At 41.5% G+C, this 25,319-nt stretch overlaps 1 protein-coding gene across 14 annotated transcripts in view; it reads left to right on the top strand.

The window, feature by feature from the left end:
- The window catches only part of DST (dystonin), a 462,719-nt gene that overhangs the window by 312,194 nt on the left and 125,206 nt on the right, over positions 1-25,319 (top strand). For 10 of the 14 annotated variants that reach the window (XM_043542402.1, XM_043542401.1, XM_037894239.2 and 7 more), the window contains 7 exons: positions 3,268-3,420; positions 6,328-6,561; positions 6,846-7,130; positions 9,069-9,614; positions 16,657-16,833; positions 22,532-22,655; positions 24,678-24,886. In XM_043542402.1, the coding sequence (XP_043398337.1) occupies positions 3,268-3,420; positions 6,328-6,561; positions 6,846-7,130; positions 9,069-9,614; positions 16,657-16,833; positions 22,532-22,655; positions 24,678-24,886 (1,728 nt within the window). Of the gene's footprint in view, positions 1-147; positions 298-491; positions 708-900; positions 1,048-1,922; positions 2,157-3,267; positions 3,421-6,327; positions 6,562-6,845; positions 7,131-9,068; positions 9,615-16,656; positions 16,834-22,531; positions 22,656-24,677; positions 24,887-25,319 lie in introns of all 14 variants that reach the window. The other 4 variants (XM_043542397.1, XM_043542398.1, XM_043542405.1 and 1 more) reach the window with 1 other exon arrangement.

Raw genomic sequence — 25,319 nt, 5'->3', positions numbered from 1 at the left:
CCAAAACAAAACCAAAAAAACAAACAAAAACACACCCACATATCAAACACTCCAATTGTAAATTTAAAACAAATTGTAATGAAAACAAATGTTATGTTTCTCTATTAGATCAGAAAGCATTTTCTGATTGTTAAAACTTATTTTCAGAAGTTCAGTGGAGTACAGCAGTGTTTAAAGTATACAAAGAAACTGCGAGGACATTTGACAATGGTTCAGAATATGAAATTCCACTTAGATAATCAGCAGCCTATTAGTAACAACTTGGAAATGCTAAAAACCCAACTTGAACAATTAGAGGTAAGTATAATATATTTCTTATTTCTATGGTATACTAAGAAGCACATAGATAATACAGTGCAGGATGCTATAGAAAGCCCCAATATAAAGAGAGAGATCATGTGGTTCAGATTTTAAATACAATTACATGAATTTACTTTTAAACCTGTTTCTCTTAGTAAATTTAATGCATCTTGCTTATATTTTGTTTGCAGTCATTTGAATCAGGGCTGGCTACTTTTGCTGTTGTTCTAAAAAAAGATATGAAGTTGACAGAAGAGTGTTTAAAGTCTCTGCACAAAGATGGTCCCAAAGAACAACTTAAAGAACTAAAAATAACCTATGAATATTTACAGAAGGCCTTTTTTGTGGTCTGTGATATGTCTTCAAAGCGTGCAAAGCAAATAGTCTTTGCTGTTGACTCTGAAATGGTATGTTTCTATTAAACGATTTTGTGCGTGTGTACTTGCTTCACTTTACTTTAAAGTAGTTCAGTTAAAAATAAATATTTTGTTTTGGTTTTATTTTAACATAAATTAGGTGTCAGATTTTTCTTTCATTTAATATCAGATTTGGCTGGTTAGACTATAATACTGTAAATAAATATATAACTTTCCTTTCTAGTCTAAGCTTGCAATATTGCATCAGGAACTTCTAAGCAGACTTCAGAAGTTTTCAAACTGGATCACAGAAAACAGTAAAACTGTGAACAACCTGACAGTGGATATTAGTGATATAGAAAATGTGAAGCAAAGCTTACAACTGCTAAAGGCAGGTATCATTGATGTTTAATGATAAAATAGTGTAACTAATTATCAGAAAAGATAATGTAATGTTGGCTCTGCTTACATCTATTGTAAGAAATCTGGCCCCATCTGATGTGTAATGCAGGACTGCAACCTATCCCAATTACTATAATTACATCCAATGCTTAAACTCCAATCTCTTCAATGAGTTTAATGTACATTTCCAAAACAGCTATGGAGGATGCTTTAAAGAAACAAAAAATCCAAAACCATGAATTCACGTGCCTCCTAAACACCCTCTTCATGTGATACCCGTTAAGACGTGAACAGAACCAACTGTTCAAATGTATATATGGAATGTAAAATGTGCAGTGACTTAATTGGGGTTTGAATAGGGTTGCATGGGTGTAACTGAGGGCAGAATTTGCCCACAGGGTGGGGAGGAGAGTGGGGTGTCACTCTAGGTTGCAGAGGAAGGCAAGAAAGCCAATCGCAGGAAATACCTTCAGTAAATATTCTCCCATTTCTAGTTTTTGCAGAACTGCTCCTCCAGTTAGGCGAATGGCTCCCCAGTAGTACCTGTTCAGTGTTGATGGTCAGTCAGTTAGTCCTCTGATGTGTAAAAATAAAAAGGCAAATAAGGAGACGACTTTGAGCACCATCATTATTTGGAAGTTGATATATAAACCCCTGATCAAGAGGGCAAAACATGCGAAAACCCAGCCAGTTGCCTTGTCTTGGAATACAAGTTTTTAGATTAATTCCTTCTTTTGGTTAAAATTTTCATCAAAAACATAGTTGAACATTGAGCTAGGGATAGTATTATTTCTCTCTGAAATATGCTTTATGAACACTGAACCTTTCTTTACGATCAGTCATTTCCCCTTGTTTTATTTACAGAACCATTCAAAAGAGCTTGGCTGTATGAAGATGCAACTGGACTCCATAGCATTTGATGTTCAGTTCTTCATTTCTGAACATGCCCAGGATCTTTCTCCTAATCAGAGCAAACAGCTGTTGAGGCTCTTAAATAGCACTCAGAAGTGTTTTCAGGAAGTACAGGAAACCATCACATCTCAGATGGAAAGTTTAGAGGGACTGTTACGGACAGCACAAGATCTTGGTGATCAGAAGGTTTGCCTTTCTGTGACAGTGTGTGCTTAGTGTTTTATCGATATAGATGAGGAATTTGAATACTAATATGTGATTATGTCATACCAGAAATGAGCTGCTTGGGAAGCATTGTCTATAGGGTTAAATATGTTATAATATCCTATACGTTTTATTATATTTGCCTTCATTATTCTACAAAGACTGTATCAATCAAGTTTGATAAATAGTTGTTATGGTCTTTCTGTGTTACGACCATACTTTTTAGTGCTATCATATTAGGAAGTGGTTGGATACTTGAGTTTTCAGACATCATTATCGACACAAAAGCGAGGGGATCAAGTCTAGTATTTCTGTCAGACTGAAGGAAAAGTATTTGTGATTGCTTACAATCATGAATAGTGTAGCAATTGTGTTTGTAATTAGCTAAATGATTACAGTCAGGGCTGATTTAGAGGAGACCTCAGTATACCTGTACATCCCTTCCTCTCATAGAAGCACAAATGTAAGTCTCAGAAGTCAACAATTCACCCACTACTGATGCATTAGGAAAAAGTTATTTAGAATCCTGAGGCTTTGTAACATTCTAAGGAAGATGTTGCCAAGGTGCTATGGCAGAGAAATATATACAAATGGGTGAATGAGAAGCATCTATAAGAATTTGGTAACAATAATGATCCTGCATGTTTTTTTCTTCTGTATTGCTTAAAAGAGGCAAGCATTTTCTGCTCAGGTAACATGCATACCAACTGAACTAACACACCCGTCACAACTAACCTCTGTTTTGGTATCCTTTTTCAGAACTAATAGTGTTTATCACAGATTTCAAGCAATTAAGAGATGTGGATTTTCACTTCTGTTGGTTGGAGGTTTCATTTGTACACGTATGCATGGCCAGATTTCTGCTGGGCAATTCCGTCAATACACGATCTCTTTTTACTTACAGCATATGTAAGGTTTATGATCCATAACTTCTATATATTCACCTTGCTCAAACTGTGTACCACTGCTATCATGTTTACAGCATACTTTTAAAACGATTGCCTTGCAATATTGTTGTTTAAAAAGTAGTTTGTAAGGGAGCTTCTGATGATTCCTGTGCAGAATTTTGTGTTTTATTTTTGCTCCAAATTAGGATGTGGCTGAGCAGCAGCAGGAATACAAGGAGAAACTACAGGAAATATGTGATCTCTTTACACAAACAGAAAATCGACTCATTGGTCACCAAGAAGCTCTTGTTATCGGAGACAGCAAGGCTGAGTTAAAGCAATACCAAACCAAACAAGAGGTGAAAACTTGACTAAACAGCAGCAACCTAAGTAATCTTATAATGTATTTTTGATTAGTTAGTCCATAAAGAAACCAATCTGAGATTAAATTAAGAAGACTAAGGCAGGTTTTAGGTCAACAGTAGCAAGCACTGACTGCATGTGGGAATGTAGAAACAGGAACTGGCTCAGGATCTCATGCTGGCCCTGTGCAGAAAAGAATTATGGCACTACTGATAATGTGCTTGGTTCTCTGCAAGGAGAAGTATTGAAGAGTGATTTCCAGATTTGTTATGTAACACCCTGAGTCAGCCAGTTCACACAGAAATTTTGACAGCAGCAATGGAGGTGGCCTCTCAGTTTGCCCAGTGATTTGGAAATCAGCACAACACCCCTGGGGACAGAAAAACAGGACAGAGAGAGAGGGAAAGAGGGAACAATAAAAAGACACAAAACCATGCCTTGTTGACCGAAGCCAAGGGATTGAACCTGTACAGTACTCCCATTCAGGGTGGCTTGATAAAAAGCAAATGAATAGACTGTCCTGCGATGTACTGTATACTTTCAGAAACAATCTTGTAGCATGCTTCAGATCTAACATGTGATTCTGCAGTTCAAAAGCATTCTTGTCAGATGTGAGAAAATCACATGTAAGTGAGCCCAAGCTTATTATGCCAAAATCATATGTTACCTTTATAACTGGAAGCATGGAGTGTTTATTCTGCTCACATCGTTATTGAAACTTCTTTGTAAAAGGATTCTCTACCATCTTTTTTTCCCCATAAATGCTGTCCCTCTAGTTATGGCAGCAGATTTCCTGGGTGCCTTTTTATAACTTTTTTTTCACTGTGACAAATTTCCTGCTCTACCTTGGTGGGTCTTGTGCTTATTGGCGGATTTGCTCGCCTTGGAGCTTCACGGCAGCCCTCAGCTTGGCCTTTTTTCAGAATCCCCAGTCCAGGTCGATGACTCCTGTGTCTAACCAGGAGTTGGGAGGATTTGGGGGGAAACCGGGCCCGCCCTCTACTCCGGGTTCCAGCCCAGGGCCCTGTGGAATGCAGCTGTCTAGAGTGCCTCCTGGAACAGCTGTGCGACATCTGTGCGACAGCTACAACTACCTGGGCTACTTCCCCGTGGCCTCCTCCCAACACCTTCTTTATCTTCACCATAGGACCTTCCTCCTGGTGTCTGATAATGCTTGTACTTCTCAGTCCTCCAACAGTCCACGTTCTCACTCTCAGCTCCTAGTGCCTCTTGCTCCCAGCTCGTCACACACACACCACAAACTGAAGTGAGCTCCTTTTTAAAACCCAGGTGCCCTGATTAGCCTGCCTTAATTGATTCTTGCAGCTTCTTGATTGGCTGCAGGTGTTCTAATCAGCCTGTCTTAATTGTCTCCACAAGGTTCCTGATTGTTCTGGAACCTTCCCTGTTACCTTACCCAGGGAAAAGGGACCTACTTAGCCTGGGACTAATATATCTGCCTTCTATTACTCTCCTATAGCCATCTGGCCCGACCCTGTCACATCACGTTCAAGTTATAATCTTGTGACAATATGTACATCTGAAAGCTTTTTGTTTGGTTTGTTGTTAGGCCCTGTCCTTGTGCCAAAACTTAAACTTTTACTCTGTTAATACTGAGGGAGAATTCCCATTGACATCAGTTAAGATCTTGCCTCAGTGAGGACTTTAGGATTTAGCATGTTATGTTTTTTATTATTATTTAGTATTTATATTATAGTAGTGCATAGTAGTCCCAGGAGATCAGTAGCCCATTTTGCTGAACAAAGGTAGACTCATTCCCTGAATCTAAGAGTTTATAGTCTAAGATTACCAGCAAAATTCCAAGGGAAAGAAAGAGGGATAGACCAAATTATTATGTACAAATATGTATTTGCTTTATAAATATCCTCTATCCACAACTGGCCCAAAGCCTAGCCCTCATTTCTTGATTGATGTCTTGTGGGCATCATGGTAGAAGCAGATCTTGGGAGGGGATTTGAAGGAAGAAAAGGTTCCTTATGGATCAGTTCAGAGAGAGCATTCCATGTATAAGGTGGGGTATGGAAGAAAGCTCAAAGATTTTGGGGGGGAGAAGCTGTATCTTGTTTAATATAAAATATTTACTGTGCCCAAAGGAAGGGCATCCAAAATATTTGTTAGTGCATTAAAATGAACTGCTCTTTCTCAAACGAAGTATCAAAAAACAACTGCAAAACCCACAAGCCCATGTGAGAGTCCAAAACTTTTTATCTAGTGGCACCATAAACATCACCCTGCTCTTAAGGCCCTTTGGCTTATGATTCTCCCTGTAATCCTTTACATTAATGTTGACCTACTGTGCCAAATTCAGAAATGAGGTGTAAGGGTTGAGATGTAATTACATATTGGTAATTGGATGTGAATTTAAGTGAGTCTAAAACTCTCTGTGGCAGTCTAGAGGGAGTCTAAGTTCCTGCAACACACACATTGAGAGGAAGGGACCAAAAGAAGGTAGACATCAACCAGTTTAGACTCCCTCTAGACCTGCTTCAGCTCTGGACTTGTCCCAGGACTGTTATGCAGAAATGCATTATTACTATGGTCTATGGAACATTTGACTTATCCCACTCCAGATTGTTAAATGAGTTTGTCTTTAATACTTTTAACAATAGACTTCTTTGCTCTCCAAACTAATGACTGGTACCACACTTTTAATCTCTCAAGCTGCCAAGGCTCAAATATGAGATATTGTGGGGGGTCAAAATCCCATCTGAGAAACAAAAGCATAATTCATCTGAACTAATTTATAGTAATAAAAGTGCATTTACAAGAAAGTGTGGGATAAGATGAGTTAGGCTGTCTCTCAGTGAAGGACTTCTGAGAAGTTTGAAGTGAAGTAGGGGTAGATAATTTATCTACCTTCTTTTGTTGTTTTCCCCCCCAAGGAGTTACAGAAAGATATGCTGGCAAGTGCACAGGCACTGGCAGAGATTGTGAAAAACACTGAGATGTTCTTGAAAGAGAATGGAGGAAAGCTGTCACAAGAAGACAAGACTATTCTTGAACAGAAACTTAATGAAGCTAAGACAAAATGTTTGCTGCTTAGCCAGAAGGCAGAAGAGTCCAAAAAAGTGCTGGATAAAGCTGTGACAACAGCTATTAAGCAGGAAACAGAAAAGGTTCTTATGCAACAACTCTACATCTTTATTTGAATTTTTAAAAAGTCTTGGGGGAATAGTCTTTCCCCTTATTACAATGAGAGATGAAAGTCATATTTTACTTGGGTGACTATCAAAGTAATTAGTGCATGTTTGTTTTACAAATACAGCAAATTCTCAATGTGTGAATTAACAGATATTTTCAGATTTTAACAACATATTTTTATGTTCAAATATCCACATTTGAAACTATGTAAAGGCTAAAAATGATTTCAGATTTCAAACTCTGAGCTTTCAATGTGTAGGTTGCTGCCATAGAACAACTGGAAGAGAGTAAAAATACGATTGAAAATCTCTTGGATTGGCTGTCAAATGTGGATAAGGCAGCAGAGCATGGGGACGAGAAATGGACACTGGCAATAGAACAGAATGGAACCCATTTTAAAGAAGGGGATGTAAAGGCTTTGGAGGGAGAAGAGGATGAAGTCAATGGTAACCTGTTGGAACTTCAGCAACAGATTGAAACCCATGTGGATGGCAGAGTAAAACCTACAGACAATAACCTCAACCAGCAGTATCAGAAAGTCAAGGTACTATATGCACATGTTACCAGCTATGGCAAATATTCAGCACTTAGGTACTATGGTAATAGGTCCACTGAAGTCAATGAAAGCCTTTCTATCGGGCTTCAAAGAAATACATAATGTACATTGATAGATGTTATGTGGAGACGGCATTAAAAAGTGTCAGTGTTCGTCAATTACCACACAGGTACCCAGTTATTTCCTGTTGTAAGAATGGGAGAAACTGCAGGGTTCTCAGTGGCAAATGTTGACATCTTAATGGTGATCACAGTGCCCTTTATTTTCCTAGGCTGAAATGAACACAGTACAATGTTTATTGTAGATAAACAAAGTACTGTAGGCAAAAACACAGCTTCATAATCTTTCCTGATCCTTGTCAAAGATAAATTATTTGGTCTGACATGTTTCCCTTTGCTGCTGAACACTGATTGCACACTGCTACCGTTATTGGATTGTTGAGATTATTAATCTACATTATTCTCACTTTAAAAGTGACAAATTCCAAGAGGGTAAAGGACCATATTATGAAGGCTTCAGCAGGAGCTGCAAAACTCAACAACACAGCAATATTAAGATGTCTGCTTCAGCCAGCATATTTAATTATGACAGCCTTCTGTATGCTTACATACAGTTTTAACAGCCCAAAGCCCTTTTAGATTCCGAGTGATGGAACTGATGAAGGATCTGCAGAAATTGATCAAAGGAACACTCCGTATTTTGGAATAGCTTCCATGTAAAACCTTCTTAAAGAAAATGGAAGTATAGGTGGTTTTGTTTGTACCTATTGGTGCTCTTTAGAAAATAGCATTAACAGAGGGCTCAAATCTGATCTTCGATAACTGTCTACCACACATATATGGAGAAGCACCTTAGCCCATTTTACAAAATACATAGTCATTGTTTCTATAGGAAATGAGGCACTTCAGGAACTGAGGTGTTTTAAAATATATGGTCTTTTTTCCCCCAGAGCCAAACATGGTTTACATCACGTTCTGTTAGTGTGTATTTATAGCTCCTGTCATTTATTAGTTTTAGCTTGGTGAAATATATATGGTATGTAATGTGTATGGATGTTTTATGCCATAGAATGGCAATTTTTCTGTAAGGAAAGATATTTTATAAATCTTGAGAACTATTGATTAAAATCCAAAAATGGAAATATAAAAATTAGCAATAACTTTTATTCACTCAAAATACATAGGAAATATCTATTCTCCCTTTGGTATATCTGACCCCTGGTTAGAACCAGTAGCTACTGTGTGTGCAACAGGTAAAGGAATACTTACACTTATAAAAAGCTGCCCATCATTTAGCATGTTATATAATGAATCCTATCTTGAGTGATCACCCATGGAATGAGGAAAAAAAAGATCTGGGGAAAATTTAAAGTGGTTGTTTCTGATGGGGCTTGCCTGTCGATGGCAATCCATGCAAGTCACTGCACTGGGTTGTGTTAGAAATATAGGGCTGGGTCCTCAGCTGCATCAGTGTTTCTCCAAATTCCATTGATGTCAAAAGGGCTTTGCCCATGTATACACTAGGGTCTGATCTGTAATTACCACTAGTTATTTCTTACAGTTTGAAAATGCTATAGGTAAACAATGAATAAGAGTGGCATTTTTATTGAGCATCTTAGAATGTTGAAGGGCTTTATCACATCTCTTCGGATTGATCAGATAACAATTTTTGAGTAATCTCATTTAAACATCCCTTCTCTTCATTATTTACATTAGTCACAAATTGTTATCTCATCAATCAGAAGAGATGTGGAAAAGTCTTCTAACATTCTGAGCGGCTTTGTAATTTTGGTCCGTGTTGTGCTATCAGTTTCTAGACAGAACTCCTCAGTGATTTCAGTGGAGATTTCTGATTAAAAAAAAATTTGCTTTGATGGAACCCTACAGGAGGATACCAGTCATAAATATTTTAATTTTTTTCTTATAGGCTCAACATGAGAAAATTATTTCTCAGCAACAGGCTGTTATAATAGCAACTCAGTCTGCCCAAGCGCTACTTGAGAAACAAGGCCACTACCTTTCCCCTGAAGAAAAAGAGAAAATGCAAAGGAACATGAAAGAACTGAAAGTCCAGTATGAAACCGCTTTAGCTGAATCAGAACGGAAAATGAAGTTAACGCACTCTCTGCAGGACGAACTTGAGAAATTTGATACAGACTACAGTGAGTTTGAAAGCTGGCTCGAGCAGTCAGAACAAGAACTTGAAAATCTGGAGGCTGGTGCTTCTGACTTCACTGGTATCATGACCAAGCTCAAAAGGCAAAAGAGTTTTTCAGAAGATGTTATTTCTCACAAAGGTGACTTACGGTACATTACAATTTCTGGACACAGGGTGTTAGATGCTGCTAAATCTTGTAGTAAAAAAGATGGTGTCAAGGTTGACAAAGATGGTATTGATACTTCAGCGACTTACACAGAGGTGCAAAGTAAACTGGATGGTGCTTCAGATCGATTCAAATCTCTTTATACTAAGGTATGTTTTATTTACATCTGAATGTGTAAGGGGAAAATAGTTGGCTCACCAAATATTTATGTGAAAGATGATTTACCCTTAGAGCAAACTAGAAAGGAAGTGATAGATTCTCCATCTCTTGAAGTCCTCAGCTCAAGGCTGGATGCCTTTCGAAGAGAGATACTTTAGTCAAACACAAGTTATTGGAGTAACTGGGTGAATTGTATGGCCTGTATTATACAGAGGTCAGACTAGATGATATAATGGTCCCTTCTGGTCTTAAAAATCTATGAATCTATGAAAGCAGAATTTCTGAATATCATTTTCGAATGGAAGGAAACTCTGTGGTTCCTCTAGATTTGTCTACCTAGTGCATCTGCCTATCATTTGTGCCCTGTAATTTTTCCTTCCAAATGAAAACCAACCTCTAGTCTCATTAATAAAACAAATACAATAAAAGCCAGGGCCTGCCACGATTGCATTTGAAATATTAATTTGATAGAAATCTTTAATCTATCTGTGGCCTATTCTAGTTTTTCCTAGTCTGACCTCCAAAGTTGGCAGTGGGCTCTCAGAAACCACTGCCTTTAAGGAGCAATTCCATTCCCCAATGAGAGCTGTGAGGATGGTGCTGTGGGCAGGGACAGTGTGCAGAGCCGCCTCCCTCCACCCCCTGCCAACGGCCACAGAGAAATGCCAGCAACCGGCCGCTTCTGGGAGCGGCGTGGGGCCACGGCATGCAGGCACCCTGCCTGACCCCTGCTGCATTGGTGCCCCCCTGGGCCCTGGGCTGCAGCTCCTAAAGCCCCAGCATTAATCTGGCCCTGCTTTGGCACTAATCCCTACCCCTTTTCTGTGTGATTGCCTGCAGAGCCCCTGCAGAGCTGGACTTTGTGTTGCAGAGATGGTGCAGACTCCCTTCACAGCCTCTCCATATCCCGGCACAACCTATGCAGAGGAGGTGAACCAGTTTTGTAGTCAAAGGGCCCTCCACACCTGCAAAGCAGAGGACAGAGTTTCCCATTCTGTGCTTAAAGAATCACACTAAGATTTTTAAATTTGTGCTGAGTGTTTGAAGTAATTTTCTATGTGCATTTTTAAGTGGAACTTCATTACTTTTGAGAGGCGTTAGATTAACAGTATCTTAGACTTGTTTTTCACTAGTCTACTGGAAAGGTATAACATGGGTGGCAGCAGTGCTAGCTTCTCCACGCTCCCTGCCAGCATGTCTCAGTGCTGTCCTGGAAGGTTAATTTCTAGAGGAGGGAAATGAATTCTGTGTCTGTGTCTTTCACTCTGAGGACACCTATTCACCAGGAACCACACTAAATCACCAACTCATTTCACATCTGACCTATGAACAACCTTCAGATAGGAACAAATGTCACTCCATTTGCTGTTCAGCATGGATAGCACCATTATAATTTTAACCTTCACAGCTGTAACGCAGAGTTGCATTGATCTGTTTAAGGGAGATTTGTGTGTCACTGTAGCTCTGTTCAGCAGTCTCATCCCTGTGCCAGATGTTCATAGGCTTAACCCTGGGCAGAAGCTGCTACTGCTGCAGTGTTGCGTGGTAAAAGGTGCCATCTTTTGGCTGGGATGTTCCTGTCACTAAAGGCATGTCTACACTACAAACGTAAGTTGACCTATGTTAGGTCATCTTACAGCCATTGCAGTAATTACTGCAGATTTACATGTCCACACTACCCTCCTGCTGTTGGTGGTGCATGTCTTCACCAGGAGTGCTTCCACGAAGTGAAGTGGGGGATTTCGAGCCAGGCTCTCAGCTCTGCACGGAGCTCTCTTCTGGGAGCCCAAGCCAGGTTCTCAGCTCTCCTGTCTTTGTTGGGAGCCCAGCTAGCACCCAGGCTCTCAGCTGCATGCGGAGCTCCCTGCTGGGAGCCCAGCAGCTGCCCAGGCTCCAGGCACAAAGGTCCCTGCTCAGAGCTGGGAGCCTGGGGGGACAGCCAGGCTCATGATGGGGAGCTCTGTGCCTGGAGTCCAGGAGGCTGCCGGGCTCACTGGGGGGAGCAGGAAGCCCAGACAGCAGCCTGGCTTGGAGCTGGGAGCCTGGGCAGCAGTTCAGTTGGGAGCGGGGACCTGGGAGTCCAGGTGGCAACAAGCAACAGTTCAGTGCGGAACGGGGGAGCTGGGAGCCCGGGCAGCAGTTCAGTTAGGAACAGAGGAGCTGGGAGCCTGGGTGGCAGTTCAGTTGGGAGCTGGGGGGCAGCTGGACTCTAGCTGGAGCCCCCCAGCTGCCAGGGGTGACAGCCAGAGCTGGGAGCCAAGCGCAGGATTTTCAGCAAGGAGCCTACTAACCTTTCTTGTCAATTTCAGGGCTCCAGAAGGGAGCCATGAAATTGACAAGAATGATGCCAACAGCTGATGTAAGTAACACAGTGTCTACACAGACACTGTGTGGTTCTAACTACACGGACATAAGCGCTATGCTGGAAGTGGAGTTACGATGTCGGTGTTGTTGGGCATTTACATTGGCAGGACCAAGGCTGTAGCATAGACACTGACACAATTAGGTCGACATAAGCTGTAGTGAAGACCAGGCCTAAGACTCATTTTTGCTCATCACTTTTTGTTCTCCAGGTAGGTGTTATATAATCTCTAGCACTTTTCAACTTGTTTTTCTGGCCAGCATTCCTTTTCTCAGTAAAGACTTTGTACGCAAGATTTTCAAGAACCTCTGTTCTGGGCATGCACACAACCTACATCCCAGGTGCAGATGGACATTTGTGTGCACATGTGGGTAACTCACCAAGCTGCCCTGTGCATATGCACATTTAGAACACACAGCCTGAAGGCTCTTTGAATGTTTGACCCTAAATGTTCAGAACAAAAAAAGGCCTAATATATCTTAGACATTTCTTCATTAAATTATGCTTTCCTAAGACTGGAGCAGTGGGACTGAACGCCGGGTCTCCACAGCATGGGGGAGTGTTCTAACCACCAGACTACATAGTTATTTTCAGGTGTGTCCTCTCTCTCTTTCTCACAAATGACTCTTCAATTATTTATCCAAAGTGCAACAGCTTCAACAGGTGAGATTGAGGGAGCCCCACATCAAACTATCCCGTAGCTCAGTGGTTAGGGCACTCACATGAGCGGTGGCAGATCATTGTTCAGATCTCTTCTCCTACTCATGCGGAACAGGGACTTGAACCAGGAGTTTCCCGCATCCCGGTACTCACCTCTGGGCTAAGGATTCTGAGGGAGCTCCCCCACCCCCCAGCTGTTTTGTGTGAACTTGCCTCGGGGTATGATCAGGTGTACTCAAGAGGCTGCCTACTGGATTGGGCCCCGCACATGACTTAGGCAGCCGAACACCTATCTTCCCTAGTTTGTGACTCTCTCTAGGATTAGGTGGGAGATAGACATCCAGACTGGAATGAGGAAGCCATGCACATGCCCAGAGATAGAAACATAAGTGCCTAGGGAACTTTTACTGCAAAAAATTAGGTGCCATGTTTGTTCAGGCACTTGTAGGGTTCAGCAGGAGTTTTGTTCATCACAGTGGTCCTAAAACTGGGGCTAGGTGCCTAACTCCTTCTGTGTATCTGGGCCAGAGGGTCTTTTTAATTGAGACTTTCCAAATTTTGTTTGTGTAATTGATGGCAGGAGTAACTAGAGCCTTGGAGAGATGCTTTTTATTCTTTGTATAAATCTAAACAAATAAATAAATCAAGTTGTAGATCTATTTTTAACATACGCTGTTTTGTACATAATTATACCAAGGGCTCTAGTCTCCTTTCAGATAAAAGGAATACCTTGTAATGTTTGGCCACTAGGTGGAGACTAAATACCAGGTGTAAAAGATACAATTGGAATATCGTTTTTCTAAGCTTCAGAAGATAAATATTTAAAGCAACTATTGGTAAATGTTATTCTCACTTTAAAAGTGACAAATACCCAGAAGGTAAAGCACCATATTATGAAGGCTTCAGCAGGAGCTGCAAAACTCCACAACACAGCAATATTAAGATGTCTGCTTCAGCCAGTAATCCCAGGCCTCCTCTGTCTTTAGAGACATAAGTTCTTCAGTCCAATCCACTTCCCTAACTAATTTCCTTAATTTTTGAAAGTCAGCCCTTTTGAAATCAAAAACCCTAGTCGCAGATTTATTTTTGTTTATCCTTCCATTCAGTTTGAACGGAATTAGCTCATGATCACTTGAACCAAGGTTGTCCCCTACAACCATTTCTTCTATGAGGTCCTCACTACTCACCAAAACCAAATAAAAAATGGCATCCCCTCTAGTCGGTTCTACAACTACTTGATGAAGGAATCCATCAGCTATCGCATCTAGGAAAATCTGAGCCCTATTATTATTACTAGCACACTCCTCCAGTCTATATCTGGGAAGTTAAAGTCTCCCATGATCACGCAATTTCCATTAGTATTTACTTCATTAAAAACATTAAAGAGGGCTCTTTCCATATCCAAATTAGATCCTGGCGGTCTCTAGCACACCCCAAGCACTATCACAGGGGAGGTGCTAGTAGTTTTCTTTCCCAATGTGATTTTTGCCCAGACGGACTTGGTCTTATCCATTCCATCGCTTCTTATTTCTTTACATTCTACCTCATCATTGATATACAATGCTACTCTACCACCTTTACCTTTATTTCTGTCTTTCCTAAACAGCACATACCCTTCAATACCTGTAGTCCAGTCATGACTACTATTCCACCATGTTTCTGTTATCCCTATAATATCTGGTTTCACTTCCTGCACCAGTAGCTCTAGTTCCTCCAGTTTGTTACCTAGGCTCCTCGCATTGGTGTACAAACATCTTAATTTTTGCTGTTTGGCCTCGCTCACATTCTTTACCCGATTAGGCACAGTCATTCTACAGCCAGTATGATCTATCCACACTGCCCTTTCTCCTTATGTCCATTCTCCTACCCACGGCTGTATCCTTTCTTACTTTGTTTTCTTCCCTCTCCATGCTAAAATCCGGTGTGGAGATTACCTGGACATCTCCCAACCATGTCCCCCAAATTCCTAGTTTAAAGCTCTCTTAATCAGTTGTACCAGCCTCCATCCTAGAAGTCTATTTCCTTCCCTACTCAGATGAAGTCCATCCTGAGAGAACTGTCCTCTGTCCATGAATGTCTCCCAGTGGCCATACATCCTAAAGCCCTTCTTATAGCACCACTGCCTGAGCCATCTGTTGATAGTCATAATCTTGTCACACCTTTGTTGCCCTTCTCTAGGAACAGGCAGAATCCCACTGAAGATCACCTGAGCCTTGATTTCCTTAAGCATCTTCCCCAACCTGGCATAGTCTCCCTTGATATGTTCCAGCGAGAATCTAACGGTATAATTTGTTCCCACATGAAGGACGAATCAGTAGGATTCTTTCCCACTTCCTTTAGGATCCTCTTCAACCTCAGGTCCACATCCCATATCTTAGCACCTGGAAGACAGCACACCCTTCTATTCTCTGGATCAGCTCTGGTTACAGGACCTGTCCATGTTCTTCTCAGTAAGGAGTCCCCGATCACGTAGACCTGCCTTTTCCTGGTAACGGTGCAATTCTCTGGTCTATCCCCTGTTCCCTCTGGCTGCAAGTTCTTTCCATTCCTATTCTCCCTTGTAATCCTCTTCAACCCATCCTATATCCTCCTGGGGCTCATATTTGGTGTAGTCTCCATTGACTTTTCCCCTTTTCCTGTAGGACTAGCTGCTCTTCTCTTCTTCCTTGCCCTTCCACCTTCAGTGACCACCTGCTGAGTCCGTTCTTCATTTTCCAACTTTGCAAACCTGTTCTTAAGCTCTGTTTCTCCTTCACTAGCCTGTCTTTTCCTCTGCCTGGTTCTCTTAGTCACATGCTTCCACTGTTCATTTTCTTCACCCAGCAGTCTCCCCTCAGAATTCTTCAGTCCTCCTTCCATCTGCAAGTCGGAGCTTTTCCCTTCAGCTGCCTCATGTCTTTGCTCCATAATCCGCTCGAACCCCCTTCTAAACTCAACCAGACTTTTCACCTGCATCTCCAATCCTCGGATCTTCTCTTCCATCAGCTCTATCAGGCGGCACTTCATGCAGACAAAACTCTTTCCAGGTACCCCCTCCAGGATCATGTGCATACCGCATCTTCCACATCCAGTCATCTTCATTGTGTCTTCCACTACATGGGTCACCCCCACTGCTGCCTCTGTATCTGTCATAGCCTTCCCACCTAAATTCTGTTCATCTTCTCCTCCGACAGAACTCCCACTCAAACTCCCCTGTTTACAGCTCTGTTTGCTGGCTCCTGTGCTGCTGCAGCTGTCTGTGCCTTTGCCTGTCTGGCTGGCTATCTTTATAGGACCCCATAGTAGAATTACACCAGTATAAAACCAGTGTAGATCAGAATCAGGCCAGAATGAGTTTAGATCTGATCAGTGAGATCAGAATCAGGCCCAATATTAGCAGATCACATAAGTGTCATCTTATGTGTATTTTTGTGCACATTAGCTAAGGTCTCAGAAATCCAACTGGGCAGACTCTTGCACCTGCTCAGATCTCAGTGCAGATGAGGGCTCCATCACAAAACTTCTACTGAATAATCCCTAACATTTTATCTTATTTGCAGCATGTGGTTTAGGCAATCCCAAAAACAATTGTCTTGCCCAGCAACATCCCCATACAAAGCATCCATTTACTACCAAAGCAAACTTAATTGTTTTTATTTTAATTCGTTTTTATTTTATTTTTATTCTAGTAATTGTCTAAATTACATTTATTGTAAACTGCTTTAGCCGCTGCTTTAGCTGCTGGTCAGAGTTTTCAAACTTGGGTACTTGAAGCTAGGTACCTACATCTGTATTTTTATGCACATAGAAAAGGAGTCTGTTTTTTTGAGATACTGAATATTTTTAGCCCCCAGTGACTACATTTTAAGGTGGCTAACTGTAGACATCCAAATTTGAAATATTGGGCACTGTAGATTGAGAAAAATCTTTTTATGAGCACAATATGTTACTGTGAAATCCCTAAGAAATCCCACTCAGATGAAATAAAGTATACATTTTAATGTCCGTTTTTTTCCTTCTACTTTTTTTAGTGTGGTATCCTTGGAAATAACCTTAAAGACCTGGTAGATAAATACCAGCATTATGAAGAAGCCTCATCTGGGCTTTTGTCAGGTCTCCAGACCTCTGAAGTAGCTGTGAACAAACAACTGTCTGAGCCAATTGCAGTGGATCCTAAAAACCTCCAAAGGCAACTAGAAGAAACCAAGGTAAAAAGCCCCAACAAACACAATAAATCACCGCTTATTGTTGGAAGGACAGAATAGTCTAACATAATTTAAATGATTAAGGCCAAATTCTTGTATCTTATGTATATACGTTGCTCCTATTGGCCTTGAATTTGACTGTCTGAAGTCTCATCTGAAAATCTTTGTGTTAAGAATAAAGCACATGGCAGACTTTTGCAGAAACTGGCTTACGTGATGAGGAAAAAATGCCATTGACGGTGGGAGCAAATAACTTCTTAGTCATAGTTATCAGGTGAGGGGGTGAAATCTGGAAAATTTAGCAGTTTGGTGGAAACTCAGTGATTCTGATAGTTACTGCTGTAAATGCTTGGTAGCAGGAGGGGTTTGGGGCCGTGGTGGCTGTTGGAGAAGGGAGCATCATCTCTCTGTATCTGACTTCCTGCTCTGCGTTTTTTTCTAAAATCTCACCCCTTTCCTCTTCTGCTGGGATATTATTACATGTGATCATAGGAATGGTTACAATGGATTAGACCTGAGGTCCGTGGATTCCAGTGTCCCGTTTCTGATACTGTCCTATATCAGATGCTGCAGAGGAAAGTGTAAGAACCTTGCAGTAGGCAGATGTGGAAAATCTGTCCCCTACATTAGGTCCTATCCTAATCTTTAAGACCTTCCCTGGGGGAAAAAAATCCATGTTTTTGCATTGAGATAACTAACTCAAGATATCTGTCTCGATGTGAAATCCTAGTGGAGATAAGGCAATATAGTTTCCTAAGTTGTCTCTAAGCTGAGTGGCCACGTGGCCGTGCAGCAGCCTATTAAGCGCCACGCAGGTGCTTAGGGCTGCAGTGGGGAGAGATGCCTCTCCCCCAGTCCTGGACCTGCTACAGTGCCCCTCCCACGGCCCCAACCCAGCCCAGCCCAGCCCAGCCTAGACAGTACTGGGTTTATAATTGCACCGCACCCACGCTCCACTTTACTTGTGCTGCAGCCCAGCAGCTGCAGTGCTGGCTCCTCTCCGGCCCCTCCTCCTCCTCTAGGTCTGCCAGCCCAGGGCTTCTCTCTGCTCCTCCTCCACCCCGCTCTTCTCAGCTGGCTGACTGAGGGCTCCTCTCTCTGCCCCCACTCTCTGTCACCTGCAGGGGAGGAGGGTGCGGGGAAAGGAGCCCACAGCTGCTGCTGCTCCTCTGAGCCACCAGTGAGGGACTGTCCGCTGCTTCGGGCTCCCCGCTCCCCCACCCCAAACCCCTCATCCCCACCCCCATGCCAGAGCCCATGTCCACCTGCACCCACCTCAAACCCCTCATCCCCAGCTCGCACCCTCAGTCCAAGCCTTCACCCTCCCCGCACCCCAACACCCTGCCCCAGCCTCCTCCTGCACCCCAAACCCCTCATCCCCAGTCCCACCCCAGAACCCACACCCCCAGCTGGAGCCCTCACCCGCTCCTGGACCCGAACCCTCTGCCTCATTCCTGAGTCCCTTGGCCCCACCCCAAAGCCCACACCCCCAGACGGAGTCCTCAACCCTCTGCTCCCCAACCCTCTGCCCTAGCCCTGAGCCCCCTCCCACATTCCGAACCCCTCAGCCCCACCCCTGCCACATCACCTCCATATTGGTGCACATAACAAAATTCATTCTGCACATACGTGGGAAAAATTAGAGAGAACACTGGTATCTTAGAGGGAACACTAATATAGCTAGTTGAGGTAAACCCCAGGCTGCAGGTTGACCTTATTAACTACACTGAGGTAAAAAAGACCTGTGACTGACTGAATTTTCCATGCTTTATACAGCAATATGAGAGGAATCTCATGTGGCTAGGCATAGTAAGTACAGTAGAACCTCAGAGTTACTAACACAAGAATTACAAATTGACCAGTCCAGCACACATCTAATTTGGAACCGGAAGTATGCAGACAGACAGCCGTAAGGTCCCACACCTCGCCAAAGACAAATACAGTACATTACTGTGTTAAACATAAACTACTAAAAAAATAAAGGGAAAGCAGCATTTTTCTTTTGTCCAGTAAAGTTTCAAAGCTGTATGAAGTCAATGTAAACTTTTTGAAAGAACAACCATAGCATTTTGTTCAGAGTTACAAACATTTCAGAGTTCTGAACAACCTCCATTCCCGAGATATTCGTAACTCTGAGCTTCTACTATAAGCAGTTTTCCACAGGAGCTGGTTCTGTCTGTGTGGAATCACAGGTTTGGGAGCCGGTATAAGGTACGTTGTACAAGGGATGATGAACTGTGTCATCTTTAAATTTACGACTAAGGGTTGGATTGTCCTCCGCTCGCACAGGAAGGGTGCACTTTGCACCCTTTTACACTAACACAGGCAGCTGTGCTCAGGGTGTTCACCACAAGGTCAGAACAGGCAGTGATTGTTCTGTGGCCCTGTCTGGGGTTTCTGCCAAGCAGGTTGACTTTAAGTCATTGCCAGGACTCCATAGTAGGTCAGCCAGTGAAGACCTGGGAATGTACTGAATCAATGGACCCCGACAGGGCTATGGTTATGCTCCCTCCTTAGCCAGCACTGCTCCCTGCTGGGGTGGTGCTGAGTGGGTTCTGGTGCCTGACAGGGCTGTGAGTGCTTTGTACCAATGTGACCCACTCTCTAGGCAGATGTTCTGTCACCAAGGGACTCAGGCCCTTGGTTACATCAGCAGAAGCCAGTGGTAACCCAGGCGAAATCGAACTCTTAGAATTTGCATATCCAAACTATTGCCACATGTTTGTGTTTCTGTGAGATACAGTGAAATCTCTCCAGGGCAGGGACAGTGTCTTCTTCTGTGTTTTGTAAAACATATATTTATAAGAATATATGCATGTTCTTAAAATAGGGTGAAATCCTGGCTCCATTGAAGTCCGTGGCATAACTCCCATTAACTATCGTGGAGCCAGGATTTTATAAAAATTGTTAAGCTGTCTCATAATGTAATTATAATTGAACTGGAATATTCTTCATTCATTTTCCAACTGGCAAGATAACTGCTTGGCTGTAATTTCTCTCTCTTTGTTTGTCTCTGTCTCTATCTCTGTCTGTCTGTCTGTCTCTTTCTCTGCCAAATGGAATATTCAACATACATTTCATAATATAATTATGAATACCTCAGGATACTAGTAATCATGTATGAAAGCCCCAATTGAACCTATATTACCTTTCTTGCACTTTACAAATAGTTGTCATACCAGCTAAGTGTTTCCTTGAGTTAGAAATCTGGACAAGCAGGCTTTATTGAGGCACAATAGAGTCACCTTCCTCCTGGGAAGTGAATGCTATACCTGTCGCCAGTCAGAACAGTCTGGGAAAAAACTTGTCTCTCCCACATGGCAGCACTGAAAACTGCCACTTTGGCACACCAGAGCAGAATGATAGATGACACTGTGATATTATAAAGATCATCATACTTTTAAAAAAGTAACATTTGTTATTTTATAATTAAAAATGTACATTTTGAACTCTGAATTTCAAACTGATTTAGTTACATTTGTGCTTCTGAGTTTTAGAAAAGTAGGAACAACACTGATTACAATCTGAAGCTGTTTTTAAACCCTTTGTTCCCTAGTCCCAAATGAATTATATCCGGTATAATGCCAATTTTCATGCAACTGACACAAAAGAAGTGCGGACTGTGGCTCCTTTATGAAACTCCTACATGGATTGCTTGCAGCACAAAAGAACACTCAACCAGTATGTGCTGAGAAGGAGGGGGAGGTGCACAGGCTCAAAAGAGTCAAAGGAAGAATAAAAACACGAGGTTCAGACTAGAATGAATAAAGAAGGCCAATTAGTGAATGCAAAACAAAAGAGAATTTTTGAAAAAGTTAGGTGTTGTAAATTAAAGCTGCCCCTTTCAGCCGACACATGCAGCTGATAATCCATCCAGACACTGACCTTTGCAGCATGAGGATAATCTTTTTACTGGGATTAACTGTTCTTCAAAATATTCTTCAGTGCCTTAGGCACAAGCTTTCTTTCTTTCTTTCTATCACCATCTAACGTCTTCTGGTTCATCCTATTTTTTATTTTATTTTTTTATTTTGTAAACACAATATTTGTGGCCAGTGCAAGGAAAATACCTCTTCATTTATGTTTGAGTTTCTCTATAGCAACTAGCATATCAGCTGCCACATTGAACTATATTGATGACATCCTCTTGATAGCAATGCCTAAACTAAAATGGTAGTGTGTTCTGCACCAGAATGATTTCCTTGTTTTGGTATGGAAAGAACTAAAGTGCACCTATCTTCCAGCTGCCTGAAAGTGTGTGGAGGTACCATCAGTAAAGGATGTAAAGGATGATTAATGTAGCATCGTAAGTGTATGTAACATTGCAGAATAGGTAGGACATGCCAGCATCAGAGTTCCTGCCTTTCAGAGCTTACCCTCAGTCTAAAAGCATGGGTGAGCACAATAGAGTATAAAACAATACAGACCATTATCATATAGGTAAACTCAGGGTGTGTGTTCCACTGTCAGTAGAAGATTCATGGCACCAGGCGAGGCAGGGTAAAGTCCATGAAGTGTTCTTCCTGATTCAAGGCAATTTTGTGGGTTCCCTGGTACCAGGTTGTGTTCAATACAACCTGATGGGGACTGTTCCTTGATTGCCAAATGCTGTACATTCTTCCTTGTACTCTTAAACTTGCACAGTTCTTTGATACTGTGTTGATAAATTCATTTGTTTTTCTTTTTGATAACTGATATAAAGGCAGTGCAAATGGTCTTAAAAGAATTCATCAAAAGGTATATGGCAAAGTTCTACATCAGAAATCAGTGACTAAGATAAATGTCGTAAAACAGAAGGTCAGTAGGATGTTGGATATACTAGCACAAGATGAAAAGTTTTTCTGTCAGGAAGGGATCGCAGATTAGGTCAGTTTTATCCCAGAAGTAATTTTTTTATCTCTCTCTAGTCATAGTTATAGCAGGAGTGGTGTCAACTGCTCTAATTAAGGGTTGTTGACAAATTACAGTCCACCGATGTGGCATATTGTGTATATTAATGGTCACTGTGCAACAGGAAGAATGATATTGCCTTCGGAATGGTACAAATAAGGATCATTATTGTGATACCCAGTCTCAGAAATCTACCTTACAAGAAAAGATTTGAGGGTTTGAGTTGTACTTCTTGTAGAAAACTAAAACTGACACTTTGAAGTTAACTAATAATTCTCAGGACGATAGAAGGGATTGAAATATTCTTAGCAATGCATTGTTCGCTGTGTTTGAAGACTTCAAAAAGTGGGAAACAAAATAGGAACATTGAGAAACTATGAGTGAATAGAAATGCCCTGGAAATGGAATAAGCTACATGGTCAGATAAGTGAAGTAAGTTTATAAAGGAATTCCACAGGCATCTAGATTTCTAGAAGAGAGGGATAAAACTGGCAAAAAAGCAGGAGTATGTGCTTAGGACAAACCCTAAAAGGCATCCTGTTTTCCTGTTTCTAAAAATAAAGATGTGTGCATGAAACAGTCCTTTAAGAACTGACCTGTAAGTAGCCTGAAGGCTATTGCAGCTCCCCTTACCACTGCTCTGTTCTACTTTTTGCTTGCTCACGTCAGGCGTATTCAGCTTTTGTATGATAAATAAAAGTTCAGCTCTGTCCACCAAATATACCTCATTGCAATTTTCTCTTGTGTGCTGAGTATGTGACTTTTAGCTTTAGTGAACAGTATTGAAATTTAAAGCAATGCAATTTTACAGGTTCTCCAGGGGCAGGTGTCTAATCACCAGGTTGCTGTAGAGAAACTGAAAAAAGCTGCTGAAGTGCTTTTGGATACCAGGGGAACTTTACTACCAGACAAAGATGAAATCCAGAAAACACTGGGTAAGAGTTTTATTATTTCCCAATCCCGTCCTTTGTCTCTCAAGTCTGCACCCACGTGCTGGACGAGAGAAGGAATGAATGTTCCACCCTCCCTTGTCATTTTTCATTTCTATGTCTTATTGGGCCATATGTTGCCACTACTTAGTGACTTTATTGTAGCTCTTAAAAAAAAGAAAATCAATTCACAAATGAAATAATATTGCCATAGTAGTGTTCAAATAAAGAGCTTACAATCAAAATTGTAGACAGACAAAGGGTAGGAGAAAGGAGTTATTGTTGTCCCCATTTTGCAGAAAGGGACCTGAGATAAAGAATGACTTGTCCAAGGTCACACAGGAAGTCTGCAACAGAGGGATAGTTGAGAATCATGAATATCCCCCAGTGCTCTGTGTCATGACTCGAATTATTTAAAAACTACTAATTATTTAAAAACCAGTGAAAACATTTCCCCCTTCACTTAAGTATTTTTCTGTCGATTGCACTGCTAGAACATGCCATTTACCACAGCCTGGAACTTCAAGACCTATGTGTGTCTCCCCACTATCTCTTCTAGTAATTTCATAAATAAAATGCAGAGTAGAAAAACAAATCATAGAGTGCCTGATCCCACACCCACTGAAGTCAGTTGCAAAACGCTGTAATGCACATTTATTTATGTGTCATATAGCTTCATATAATTTAAAATCCCTGTTGTCTTTCAGCTGCAATAACATCTATTCTTAAACAATAAAAAAAATAAAACCAGAATGGCATTCTTTCCCCTATCTTTAAGCACATGATTAGTCTCAAATAAAGTATCGGGGGTAGGCGTGTTAGTCTGTATCCACAAAAACAACAAGGAGTCCGGTGGCACTTAACGACTGACAGATTTATTTGGGCATAAACTTTCGTGGGTAAAAAACGAAATGCATGGAGTGAAAATTACAGATGCAGGCATTATTATACTGACACAGTGAAGAGAGGGGAGTTACCTCACAAGTGGAGAACCAGTGTGGGCAGGGCAAATTAAATCAGGGTGGATGTAGTCCATTCCCAATAACTGATGAGGAGGTGTCAATTCCAGGAGAGGCCAAGTTGCTTTTGTAGTGAGCCAGCCATTCCCAGTCCCTATTCAAGCCCAAATTAATGGTGTTACATTTTCAAATGAATTTTAGTTCTGCAGTTTCTCTTTGAAGTCTGTTTCTGAAGTTTTTTTGTTCAAATATGGCTAATTTTAAATGCCCTATGCTTCACTAATCCCTAGCTGCTGTTTCAGTCCTTTGGAGCTGTTAACAGCTAGCATAAGTTAGAGTACCCAGGGACCAGCCCTGCAAACAGTTGCTTCAGGAATGGGAAGAGCAAAAGCAAGCTTTAAGCCACCTTTTGCCCCCACCCTGAGTTGTCCTATGTGCTCCTCGGCCATAACTTAAGATCCAGCCTTTTGATTGTGTATTGTCAAGGGGCAGATCCTGAGGTCCTTATCTTGGCAAGTTTGCAGTGAAGTCTGCCTCATAAGAACATAAGAATGGCCATACTGGGTTTGACCAATATCCTGTATTCCATCAGTGGCCAATGCCACATGCTTCTGAGGGAATGAACAGAATGGGCAATCATCAAATCCCACCTCATTCTTCTCTTTTGCAGACTAAACAATCCCAGTTCCCTCAGCCTCTCCTCATGAGTCATGTGTTCCAGTCCCCTAATCATTTTTGTTGCCCTCCGCTGGATGCTTTCCAATTATAATATATATTTTTTTGAGATGGAGTGACCACAACTCCATGCAGCATTCAAGATGTGGGCATTCCATGGATTTATACAGTGGCATTATGATGTTTTCTGTCTTGTTATCTATCCCTTTCCTAATGGTTTGTAACATTCTTTTTAGCTTTTTTGACTGCCACTGCACATAGAATGAATGTTTTCAGAGAACTCTCCCCTGAGGACTGAGCAAAAACAGAGTTAGAACTGTAGGTTTGGGCTCAGTGATTCTAGGAGAAGTAAGGAGAACCTTTTAGTGATTTCCTTTCTGTTTATTTCTTTCAGATGACATTGTTGGCAGATATGACAGTTTATCCAGGTCTGTGAATGAACGGAACGAGAAGCTCCAGATAACGCTGACTCGTTCTCTTAGTGTGCAAGATGGTTTGGATGAAATGCTTGACTGGATGGGAGGTGTTGAAAAGAGCCTTGAAGAACAAGGTCAAATGCCTTTGAATTCTGCTGCTATTCAGGATATCATTAGTAAAAATATTGTAAGTAGCATTCTTTGAAGGAAACATTTACCTGCTAATTGAGATAATGTTTAACAATTTCAAGAAATAATTTCAGTCTCATTAATCTTTTAATGGATACAAAATAAACTTTGAAATCAGTGAAGTTACCCTGGTTTACATCAGGATCTGACTGTAACTATTTCTTCTTAAGTGCTAGGTAGGTATTGTTGTTGTTATTCCTCAGTATTACATCATGGGGATTTTAAAAAAACCAAAACCAAATATCTTTCACATATTATCCTTGAAGCATAAAAGGGGGAAAGCGACTGTCAAATTCCCCATAAGCCACCAATAAATCCTGACGAGGCGCTGGCTCCATAGGTTTTGGCGGCCAAGAGTTTTGGTAAACCCTCCATGCACTTGTTCTACTCTGACTTTCCTTAGAATTCTTACATTGCCTGTGAGCACTGTC

Source organism: Chelonia mydas, chromosome 3 (genome assembly GCF_015237465.2).
Source record: "Chelonia mydas isolate rCheMyd1 chromosome 3, rCheMyd1.pri.v2, whole genome shotgun sequence".
Lineage (NCBI taxonomy): Eukaryota > Metazoa > Chordata > Testudines > Cheloniidae > Chelonia > Chelonia mydas.
The sequence above is the reverse complement of the archived record's forward strand: the minus strand, read 5'-3'. Positions and strand labels throughout refer to the sequence as shown.